General features: G+C 41.8%; 1 protein-coding gene across 9 annotated transcripts in view; it reads left to right on the forward strand.

The window, feature by feature from the left end:
- The first annotated feature begins 531 nt into the window (after window positions 1–531).
- Window positions 532–12,004, forward strand: part of TXLNG (taxilin gamma) — a 59,065-nt gene continuing 47,592 nt past the window's right edge. For 8 of the 9 annotated variants that reach the window (XR_009006702.1, XM_057538542.1, XM_057538543.1 and 5 more), the window contains exon 1: window positions 534–694. Coding sequence is in view for 8 of the 9 variants with exons in the window: in XM_057538542.1 (XP_057394525.1) it covers window positions 593–694 (102 nt within the window). In the remaining variant the exon portion in view is untranslated. Of the gene's footprint in view, window positions 695–12,004 lie in introns of all 9 variants that reach the window. The other variant, XM_057538549.1, reaches the window with a different exon arrangement.

The following is a 12,004-nucleotide window of genomic DNA, read 5'->3' on the forward strand; positions in this document are numbered from 1 at the left end:
CCATTACAACTCTCCCGCCTTGAAAGTCACGAAGTATTTCTCCTCATCCCCCAATCATTCAGGCTCAGTTCCGAAGAAGAGTAACCAAAACTAAAGCAGAACAATGTGCCCCCTACCCCGCTCCCTCCCAAACACTGAACTATTTCTGAACTTTTCCCGCAGGATGATAAAGAGTACCTTCCGGTACCGGTACATCGCCCCTAGAAAACTACAAATCCCAGGAGGCTGCACGCGCAGCACAGTGGATACTCTTCCCCCATTTCAGAACGCCGCATTACGCTCCAATCCTGATCCGGGTCTGCGAGCCGTGGCCGCGCAGCCTGCTGGGACTTGTAGTCCTCTCCAGAGTCCCTTTCCTCGTTCGCGCAGGCTCGCGCGGCCTCTGTTCGCCCTTCGGCCCTGCTGTAGCCCAGCCCCGGCTTCAATGCTCCCCACCCCCATCCCGCTCCGTCCCCTCGGAGGCCAACCTCCTCCGGTCACGTGGGGAGCCTTGCATGCGGCAATTGGTTGGGGGATTCAGGGGCGGGGCGCGAGGCCCTGCGAGGTTCCTTGCCCCTTGTCGGGCTGCTTGTTTGGCTGCTGCCGTCACCTCATGGCGACGCGGGTAGAGGAGGCTTCGCGGGGAAGAGGCGGCGGCGCCGAGGAGGCAGTTGAGGCCGGACGGGGTGGACGGCGACGCAGCCCGCGGCAGAAGGTCAGTCTGGGGGGTGCCTGTGTTGTTGCTGGGCCTGAGGAATGCTGGGGCTAGCTGTTTCGGGGTGCACCTCTTCACTCTCCCGGGTTACCTTTAGCCACGGGACGACCATCCGGCCCTCTTCGCTCCCAGGGTGACGACAGTGGGAGCAGGTGAGGGGAGTGGAACCGGGGTGGATGGGGTGGGAGGGGGTGATGGTTGGGGATTGAGGCGGGGGCGGGAGGGAGGGCAGGGGGCACAGCCTGGTGGGAGGGGGAAGGGGTGCTTGGCGGGGGCGCGCCAGGTGTCACAGCCACGTGCGGCCGGCGCCGCGGGGCCCCGGGCGCCAGGTGTTCCCTCTCTCAGCCCCCGCCCTCCGCGTGCTTCCCGTGCTGCTAGCGCTGGGCGCGCCGTCTGGGGGCTGCCAGGGGTTACGGGCTCGCCCTCCTCGCGCCGGGCAGGTGTGCGGGGCGCGCTGCTGGGTGCACCCGGGCGGCGCGGGCGAGGCTGTTGCGCAGTAAGATAACCGCGCGGGAGCCGGGGCTGCGCTGCGCCCCCCTTCCCCCGCCCCCCTGCGCTCCCCGCCACTGCGCGGGCTGGCGAGCCGGGCCTCTCGGCCCCCGGGACCCAGGCCCTGGGGCTGCTCTGTGGGCGCCACGGGCTTGGCTGCACGTGGGGAGAAAATGCTGGAGGACCTGAGTCCCTCAGAGTTGGGAGCAGCATCGCGGATAACCGGTCTTCCCAATCTAGCCCTCCCTCCTTCCCCTTCTCGCTCTTTATTTCTGACCCTTTTCTTTCTTTCTTCCCCCCCCCCCCGCCCCTTGGTGAGCGGAAACTTGAGCGCCTCCCCCAGCTTGGCCTTTGGTCTCTCTTAATCTGGGAGTCGGGCTGGACTGTTCCCCTTGCCTTATTTGACCCACGTCAAGGAGTTTTCAGTGTCTCCCTTCCTTTCTGGAGGAAAATCCCGACCTTCAGAATGAGAGAATTCCACTTGTTCTGGAGTCAGTGGGTGGAGTTCGAAAAAGATTGCACAACAAACGGGATACAGGGCTTTCAGGGCCCAGGAAGAGAGAAGTGCGGGGAAAAGGACTGGAAAGGTGGAAACCTGTCTCGTTCCTTGCGGTTGAACAGATTGAAACGTTCAAGTTGTTGGACGTCGTGCTTGATCACTCGGGGCAGTTTAATGTCACTTAATTATGCATTTGAATACTCTTAAAGATCACTCCTGTTGGAAATTACGAAATAATATTTTTCTAATGCGACTCGTGAACTTGAAAAAAAGAACAAAGGTTCGCTTTACCTCTGCACAGAGTGTCAAGAATTAGCTTCTGGGGACCTGTTTCTAAGGTCAGGTGTTTTCACGTCTGTCTTCATGAGGGTGTTACTGCTTCTCAATTACCTGTCTTTCTCTCCCTCTCTTTGTACTCTAAAAGAAAGATCCAGTACTTGAAGGACTGAAAAAGAAGCTGTGGACCGAACGGAACTCTAGGGATTCAACACTGTCGCTTTGGACACCTCACTTATTCCCTGAGGGTGGGGAGCCAATCTCAGGGTTTGGTTTCATAGGTCCCCCAGGGGAGGACTCCGATAAAAAGCCACTGCAGTTGAGGATATGAGTTCCTTTTTATGCCCCTAGCAAAAGGATAAAAGGTCTGAACTAGGAACTGAGGTTTAATCAACTAGCATTTTAAACGACGAAGAGGTAATGACCCTTTGACGCAGTTCTCTGGTTAACAGCTGGATAAGAATAGTCAGGTGTGTCTGTACTGTCTCAGTTTTGTTTACTTACTCAGGCACCTTTCTTCTTTGCTCAGGCTTTTCTGGGCATCTTTTTTCCTTTTGATTTACAATTGACTATGACATGGAATTGAAATACATGGTTAAATATTAGTTTCTGAATTTTCGTTTTAAAAAGTTGGGTGAATATCTTGTGTTTGCAGAAGTCACTTTTTAAGTTATTTCCTTCGGACCCCTTGTTTTTTATTTCCTCTGGGCCACTAGCTTGAAAATATATTCGTAATTCTAACTTGACCTCTGCCCTATTTTTCAGGAAGCAAAAATGGTGTTTAACTAATTGGGTTGTTTTGAAAATATTGAAGGAATTCAAGGAACAGTGACCATTTTGTCACTTTTGGGTTACATTATGAGACTTAAAAGTGAGAAACAATTGGAGATGGGCTTTGTTGCTTCCTGTTTGTCTTAGCCATCTAGTCACTTGACCTCAGGTAATTGTGGCATTGTTTCATAACTGCTACCATTTGGATGGTCTCTTAAGGTGACTTTTTTCTTTTAACATTACAATACATTTCTAAGAGTCTCTTGAATTGTCTAAAACTGCTGTCTGATGTGATAGCCACTAGGCGCCTGTGGCTATTTAAGTGTTAATTAAAATTAAGTAAAATTAAAAATTCCCTTCCTCAGTATACTAGCCACATTGCAAGTGTTCAATAGCCAATGTGACTAGCGGCTACTGTGTTAGAGCAGATCTAGAATATTTCCATCATTGCACATTGCATAAAGTTCTATTGGACAACACTGGTCCAAAAAGATGGGATATTACTTTGTCAAGTATTCCAGGCATTTTTTAGAACACCAAGCTCATTCATAGTACTTCCTAAATTCTTGTGTAGAATTTGTGGGGTTTTTTTTGTTTGTTTGTTTGTATTTTTACTAGAATTTGTTTTATAAGGTTGAGTTTTCAAAAAATTAATAGACTATTTTTTGAGCAGTTTTAGGTTTACCAAAAAACTGAACATAAATTGCAGAGTTCCCATTTATCCCCTCACACCACACCCCTTTCCCCTATTATTTATATCTTGCAGTATTGTGGTACATTTGTTACAATTGGTGAGCCAATATTGGTACATTCTTATTAACTAAAGTCCATAGTTTACATTAGGGTTCATTCTTGGTGCTGTATATTCTAAGAGTTTTAACAAATGTATAGTGACATGTGTCCACCATTACGATATCATACAGAACAGTTTCACTGCCCTAAAAACCTCCATCCCTTCCTTTCTTCCCCCAAACCACTGGCCACCACTGATCTTTTTACTGTCTCTATAGTTTTGCCTTTTCCAGAATGTCTAAGGTTGATTTTTTTCCCCCTAGACTTTTGCTTGGGAGTGTTAAAAATTATTTAACTACTCTTAAAAACTTACTTTTAGGTCAAATAGGAAGGATAAAGATATATGGAATCTATGCTCAAATTAATGAAATGTTACATTTACATGTTGCCCTATAGTTTTTATAGCATATTTTTGCACATATGTTAAGTCTTTCAGCATCACTCAGGTGCTGTGGAGAAGGCTGGGCAACTGTCATTGTCCTCATTTATAGATGACAAATTGCTCAGCAAGGTCAAGTGATTTGCCCAAGGGGTGAAGCCGAGTGTGGAAAGTACCCTTTCATCTACACTACAGTAATAAGTAGGGTGGTAGTGGGCAAATAGTATGGATTTGGAGTCAAGACTCATGGCTCTTGCCACTTATTAGCTGTGCAGCCTTGGGCAGGTTTCGCAATCTTTCTAAGCCTCAATTGCATCATCTGTAAAGTGGCGATGATGCTAATCCCTACCGCATAGGACTGTTGTGAAGTATGAGAGTTGAGGGCTTCCCTGGTGGCGCAGTGGTTAAGAATCCGCCTGCCAATGCAGGGGACATGGGTTGGAGCTCTGGTCTGGGAAGATCCCACATGCCCCAGAGCAACTAAGCCGGTGCACCACTACTACTGAGCCCACGTGCCTGGAGCCTGTGCTCCGCAACAAGAGAAGCCACCGCAATGAGAAGCCTGCGCACCGCAACGAAGACCCAACACAGCCGAAAATACATAAGTAAAAATAAAATTAAAAAAAAAAAAAAGAAGTTGATGTGACACGTTCAGCACAGTGCTGGGCATGTAGAATTTTACTTGGTGGGGAGGGGAGCATATATGAAAGATCCGTTTCTCTCGCTTTTAGGGTGTTATTCTGTAAATCTCTCTTCCAGCCTTTGTGTTCGTCACTCTTCCCAGAATCTCTCTGTGATAGACTTAATGAGGAGAAATCACGTCATGGTGGGGCGAGAGTATGGGGTAGGAAGAAACCATTTCGTTATCTTGTTTTTCTCCCCACTTGTGGACTTGATGATGAATTTCCACTCTTCTAGCACAGAGATTAGGTAATAAGAATCGAAGTGATCTTCTCTTTACGACATTGTCATCTAATTCTATCAGCAAACTTTGGTAAATTTTATTTTCATGGAGAACCAAATGGGCAAAGCAGTAATGAGAGCAGACCAGATACAGCACATCCCTCTAGCAATACCACGTTCATAGATCATAATATGCCACAGTTATTTACTACATTACTGGAAGGTGTTGTATATGTTATTTTGTGTCATTTATATTGGTCTTGACTAGAGAAGTTTTGCTTAGGAGTGTATATGCCAAATCCAGATTCCATAAAACAGGGCACGTGTGATTTGCCTTTGTGTGGGATTCTTCACAGAAGGAGTCACTATAATAGTTTTCCTTTCAATAGATATGCTGTTCAGGTTTTACACTTTGCAGAGAGTTGTGTTTCAAAGGAAAGGAATTTGAGTTCTCACTGTTTCCTTCATTGTGCTAGGCACTTAAAATGTGCTTGCATTCTGATATCTTCCTCACCTCTGCAGGATAGGTGGTATCCCTAGGCATGTAGATAAGGCATCTGAAGCTCAGTCAAAACAGCAACAGGAAACCTTGCCCAAATTAAATAACACAGCTCAGAGTTGGTGAACTTGGCCGAGAGCTGGTATATAATTGTGTAATTGATAACGCAACTGATGTACCCTACTGCATGGACAGTTTCTGCTTTTTTAACCTGATATCCCAAAGAAATCCCTTTGCCTCTTCCCGCCCCCACCCCCTTTCTTCCCAATTACTTTTTGTTTGGTTCTAACACGATTATCAGTAACTTTTAGTTAATGTAATGGATGTGACAGTATTTAAAGTGTGTAAAGTGGTATACAAGTTTAATATAGTATTCATCAACATTGAGAATTAGCTATGTTTAAAATTTTCCCAAGTGGGGCATTTCTAGAAGAGGATAAAATAGGTTAGGTGACCCTTTAAGGGTTTGAACCTTGAGTATGTTTTTATGATTCAATTTATTTCCTAGTTGAAATTCTCTTGGTACTTATAACTACTTAAATTTTATTACTTGAAGGAAAAGATACATAAAATGGCCATTGTTGTCCTGTTGTGCTGGCAACATAATTTTATTAACATTTATTGCTCAGGGTGCTGATTTGCATTCTGTGTTACATTTCCAAAATGTCCCCAGGACGACCCCCATTACCCCCACTTCCTACTGTGTAGTCTGCCACGAGTAATATTGCTAAACTACCACTTGTTCATTTTTCTTCTTTCCTTACTGAGGTCAAAGTAGAATGGTTTGTTGAGGAAGATGTGCCAGTAGCTTAGAAGCACGTTTCGTTAAGGATGCTTCATTTTTTAAACTTATTTATTTATTTATGCTGCACTGGGTCTTAGTTGTGGCACGTGGACTCTAAATTGCGGCATGCATGCGGGATCTAGTTCCCCAACCAGGGATCGGACCCGGGCCCCCAGCATTGGGAGTGCGGAGTCTTACCCACTGCACCACCAGGGAAGTCCCAAGGATGTTTTAGATTGACATGTGGGTCATATTTAAAAGTAAGAATGGAGGCATTTTGCATAATTTGCAAATGCATCCTTATTCAGATGTTATTATAAACAGTTCTGCTGCATGGTAGTAATATATATTCATTATAGCTAATCTTACTACTCTAGAAGGAAGGTACTGTGCATCTCTAGTTTACAGATCAGGAAACTGAGAGGTTGACCTCCCTATGGCAACACAGGAGGTAGTAAGTGGTATATTCAAAGGCCGGGGTTTCTGGGCTCCAAAGCCATTAGCGATATTCCATGTGTCTTGTGCTCTCTAAACACATTTCTTGAGGATGGTAAATAAAAATGTGCTCTTCGTTGAATATGAGTAAAACTTGGTGATAGGTAAAATGAGTAATAGTTTTTGCTAAATGAAAACAAATTACGAAGGGTGGGGTTAGGTCATTGGGGGTATAGGAAAGCTGTTGTAATCCAGGAACCCAGGGAGTTTTGAGCCTTATAGCTTTTGTTTCATTGCCTTAGGCCCCAGGTTGACCTTAAGATATTTGATTTAGGAGGTGTGCTTTTGACTTCCTGCAAAGGCACCTCCAAGTGTAGTTTGGATGAATTAAAAGGTAGAGAGTTTAGAGAGAGACCCTTTTTTTAACCTCTCAAAGTCTACACAACACAGTGTTAACAAAGAGCTGAAGTGGTTGGGTTAGGTAGGACAAGAAAAAGAGAAGGTTTGATGTTTCAAAGGTGCATCATGATTGGTCCATGTGGAGCTGGCGAAGGATGACTTCATAAAACTGGAACAGGGGTGTTGCATTTACGTAACCTGTAAAAGTAGAGGACCATTTTACATCTCAGGAGTCTGTGGCTTGAAGATGCTAAATGTGTGGCCCGGCCCCTGCCCTTCTGCAAAATAGATCAGGCCCAAGCACATTTCAGTAGCTTTGGGAATTAACATCTTATTTTCTGATCCTTTTGCCACCTAGATAGGTGTTTACAGGCTAATACAGGTATCTCTCAGATTGCTGCTCATCACTGAATTACAGTTTTAGAGCTAGAAGTGATTTTGCAAATTATGGAGTCCAGCACCCTTCCTTTTAATAAAAGAAATGGCCATAGAAGTTAAATGTGAAATCGAGTGCCATCATCCTTGGATTAAAAGGCAAACGATGTGCACAGTCTAAGATAGATGTTAGCACCGACCGCTAGAGATAGTAGCACAAACTCCTGCTGAAGAGAGCTTGCAGCCAGAGAAGCTGCATTCTGACAGGGCCTTTTCCAGACCTGTGGGCTCCTTCTTTTTTTTTTTAAATTTTTTAATTCAATTTAATTTATTTTTTTATATAGCAGGTTCTTATCAGTCATCAGTTTTATACACATCGGTGTATCCATGTCAATCCCAATTGCCCAGTTCATCACACCACCACGCCCACCACCCCGCCGCTTTCCCCCCTTGGTGTCCATACGTTTGTTCTCTACATCTGTGTCTCAATTTCTGCCCTGCAAACCGGTTCATCTATACCATTTTTCTAGGTTCCACATATATGCGTTAATATACGATATTTGTTTTCTTTTTCTGACTTACTTCACTCTGTATGACAGTCTCTAGATCCATCCACGTCTCAACAAATGACCCAATTTCGTTCCTTTTTATGGCTAATATTCCATTGTATATATGTACCACATCTTCTTTATCCATTCATCTGTCGATGAGCATTTGGGTTGCTTCCATGACCTGACTATCGTAAATAGTGCTGCAGTGAACGTTGGGGTGCATGTGTCTTTTTGAATTACGGGTTTCTCTGGGTATACGCCCAGTAGTGGGATTGCTGGATCATATGGTAATTCTGTTTTTATTTTTTTAAGGAACATCCATACTGTTCTCCATAGTGGCTGTATCAATTTACATTCCCACTAACAGTGCAAGAGGGGTCCCTTTTCTCCACACCCTCTCCAGCATTTGTTGTTTGTAGATTTTCTGATGATGCCCATTCTAACTGGTGTGAGGTGATACCTCATTGTAGTTTTGATTTGCATTTCTCTAATAATTAGTGATGTTGAGCAGCTTTTCATGTGCTTCTTGGCCATCTGTATGTCTTCTTTGGAGAAATGTCTATTTAGGTCTTCTGCCCATTTTTGGATTGGGTTGTTTGTTTTTTTAATATTGAGCTGCATGAGCTGTTTATATATTTTGGAGATTAATCCTTTGTCCGTTGATTCGTTTGCAAATATTTTCTCCCATTTTGAGGGTTGTCTTTTCATCTTGTTTATGGTTTCCTTTGCTGTGCAAAAGCTTTGAAGTTTCATTAGGTCCCACTTGTTTTTTTTTTGTTTTTATTTCCATTTCTCTAGGGGGTGGGTCAAAAAGGATCTTGCTGTGATTTATGTCATAGAGTGTTCTGCCTATGTTTTCCTCTAAGAGTCTTATAGTGTCTGGCCTTACATTTAGGTCTTTAATCCATTTTGAGTTTATTTTTGTGTATGGTGTTAGGGAGTGTTCTAATTTCATTCTTTTACATGTAGCTGTCCAGTTTTCCCAGCACCACTTATTGAAGAGACTGTCTTTTCTCCATTGTATATCCTTGCCTCCTTTGTCATAGATTAGTTGACCATAGGTGCATGGGTTTATCTCTGGGCTTTCTGTCTTGTTCCATTGATCTATGTTTCTGTTTTTGTGCCAGTACCATATTGTCGTGATTACTGTAGCTTTGTAGTATAGTCTGAAGTCAGGGAGTCTGATTCCTCCAGCTCCGTTTTTTTCCCTCAAGACTGCTTTGGCTATTCGGGGTCTTTTGTGTCTCCATACAAATTTTAAGATTTTTTGTTCTAGTTCCGTAAAAAATGCCATTGGTAATTTGATAGAGATTGCATTGAATATGTAGATTGCTTTGGGTAGTATAGTCATTTTCACAATATTGTTTCTTCCAATCCAAGAACATGGTATATCTCTCTATCTGTTGGTATCATCATTAATTTCTTTAATCAGTGTGTTATAGTTTTCTGCGTACAGGTCTTTTGTCTCCCTAGGTAGGTTTATTCCTAGGTATTTTATTCTTTTTGTTGCAGTGGTAAATGGGAGTGTTTCCTTAATTTCTCTTTCAGATTTTTCATCATTAGTGTATAGGAATGCAAGAGATTTCTGTGCATTAATTTTGTATCCTGCAACTTTACCAAATTCATTGATTAGCTCTAGTAGTTTTTTTGGTGGCATCTTTAGGGTTCTCTATGTATAGTATCATGTCATCTGCAAACAGTGACAGTTTTACTTCTTCTTTTCCGATTTGGATTCCTTTTATTTCTTTTTCTTCTCTGATTGCCATGGCTAGGACTTCCTAAACTATGTTGAATAATAGTGGTGAGAGTGGACATCCTTGTCTTGTTCCTGGTCTTAGAGGAAATGCCTTCAGTTTTTCACCATTGAGAATGATGTTTTGTTTTGTTTTTTTTAGAGGTAATGGATATTTTATTGCCTTAATTGTGGTGATGCTTTCACAGGTGTATGCATATCTCCAAAATCAGCAAATTGTATACATTAAATATGTCCAGTTTTTTTTGTATATCAATTATATCCCAATAAAGCTGTTTAAAAAATTTTAAAAATACAAAAAAATGTTCGTTTTGTGAAGATGTTCAAGTGTTTTGCCTCTTTTTCTATGGGACTGTCTTTTTTATATTGATTCTAAGCAGTTTTTATTCTAAATATTACTCCTCTTCTATTCTCTAAGTTTGTATAGTATTGTAGAGTTGTTTCTTGAAGATTTTGTAAAATTTCTGGTAAAGTTATCTGGACCTTAAATGCTCTTTGTAGGATGGCTTTTTATTTCTTCTTGAGTCAGTTTTTGGAAGTTATATTTTTCTAGAAATTCATTTATATTTTCAAATGCATTAGCTTAAAGTTTTCTGAAATATAAATTTAGGGCTAAAAATTCTCCTCTGTGTACAGTTTTGGTTGCACCCCATCAGTTTTTATACATAGTATCTTTTCTTAGGTGTGATTCTAAATATTTTCTAATTTCTATTATGATTTATTCTTTGACCCATGGGTTATTTAGAACCTTGTTTCTTAATTTTAACATATATTTATTTTTTTCTACTTATCTTTTCTTTCGTGATTTTTAACCTAATTGCATTTGTGGTCAGAAAACATGTTGTGTATGATTTTACTATTTCAAATTTGTTTAGACTTCCATTATGGCACAGGATACATCAATTTTTATAAATGATCCATCTGTTCTTAGAAAGAAATGTATTCTTCACTTCTTGGATGTAATATATGTGACCATTAGATCAAATTTGTTAATATGTTGCTCACAATTTTCTCTCTCCTTATTGATTCTGTTGTTAACTAGTCCTGTTACTTAGTTACCTAGTTCTGTTGTTAACTACTTCTGTTACATCTCCCACTATGACTATAAAGTTATTTCTCTTCACAATTCTGTTGATTTTGCTTTATACATTTGAAACTGTATTATTTGACGCATACAACTTTAATACTGCTACATCATTCAAAGGCACTGATCATGTTATCTTTATCTCTAGTGATGCTCTTTTGCCTTAAAAGTCTATTTTTTAATAAATTACTACAGCTGTTTCTTGGGTGAGAATTTGCCTGATTTATCTTTTTACATCCTTTTAATTCCAATCTCTATCATCTTCACTGCTTTTTATTTTATTTATTTATTTATTTTTAAACATCTTTTTTGGAGTATAATTGCTTTATAATGGTGTGTTAGTTTCTGCTTTATAACAAAGTGAATCAGTTATACATATATATATGTTCCCATATCTCTTCCCTCTTGCATCTCCCTCCCTCCCACCCTCCCTATCCCACCCCTCTAGGTGGTCACAAAGCACCGAGCTGACCTCCCTGTGCTATGCGGCTGCTTCCCACTAGCTATCTATTTTACATTTGGTAGTGTATATATGTCCATGACACTCTCTCACCCTGTCGCATCTCACCCCTCCCCCTCCCCATATCCTCAAGTCCATTCTCTAGTAGGTCTGTGTCTTTATTCCCGTCTTGCCACTAGGTTCTTCATGACCTTTTTTTTTTTCCCTTAGATTCCATATATATGTGTTAGCATACGGTATTTGTTTTTCTCTTTCTGACTTACTTCACTCTGTATGACAGACTCTAACTCCATCCACCTCATTACAAATACCTCCATTTCATTTCTTTTTATGGCTGAGTAATATTCCATTGTATATATGTGCCACATCTTCTTTATCCATTCATCCGATGATGGACACTTAGGTTGCTTCCATGTCCTGGCTATTGTAAATAGAGCTGCGGTGAACATTTTGGTACATGACTCTTTTTGAATTATGGTTTTCTCAGGGTATATGCCCAGTAGTGGGATTGCTGGGTCATATGGTAGTTCTATTTTTATTTTTTTAAGGAACCTCCATACTGTTCTCCATAGTGGCTGTATCAATTTACATTCCCACCAACAGTGCAAGAGTGTTCCCTTTCCTCCACACCCTCTTCAGCATTTATTGTTTGTAGATTTTTTGATGATGGCCATTCTGACTGGTGTGAGATGATACCTCATTGTAGTTTTGATTTGCATTTCTCTAATGATTAATGATGTTGAGCATTCTTTCATGTGTCTGTTGGCCATCTGTATATCTTCTTTGGAGAAATGTCTGTTTAGGTCTTCTGCCCATTTTTGGATTGGGTTGTTTGTTTTTTTGTTACTGAGCTGCATGAGC

This window comes from Balaenoptera acutorostrata, chromosome X, assembly GCF_949987535.1.
Source record: "Balaenoptera acutorostrata chromosome X, mBalAcu1.1, whole genome shotgun sequence".
Classification (NCBI taxonomy): domain Eukaryota; kingdom Metazoa; phylum Chordata; class Mammalia; order Artiodactyla; family Balaenopteridae; genus Balaenoptera; species Balaenoptera acutorostrata.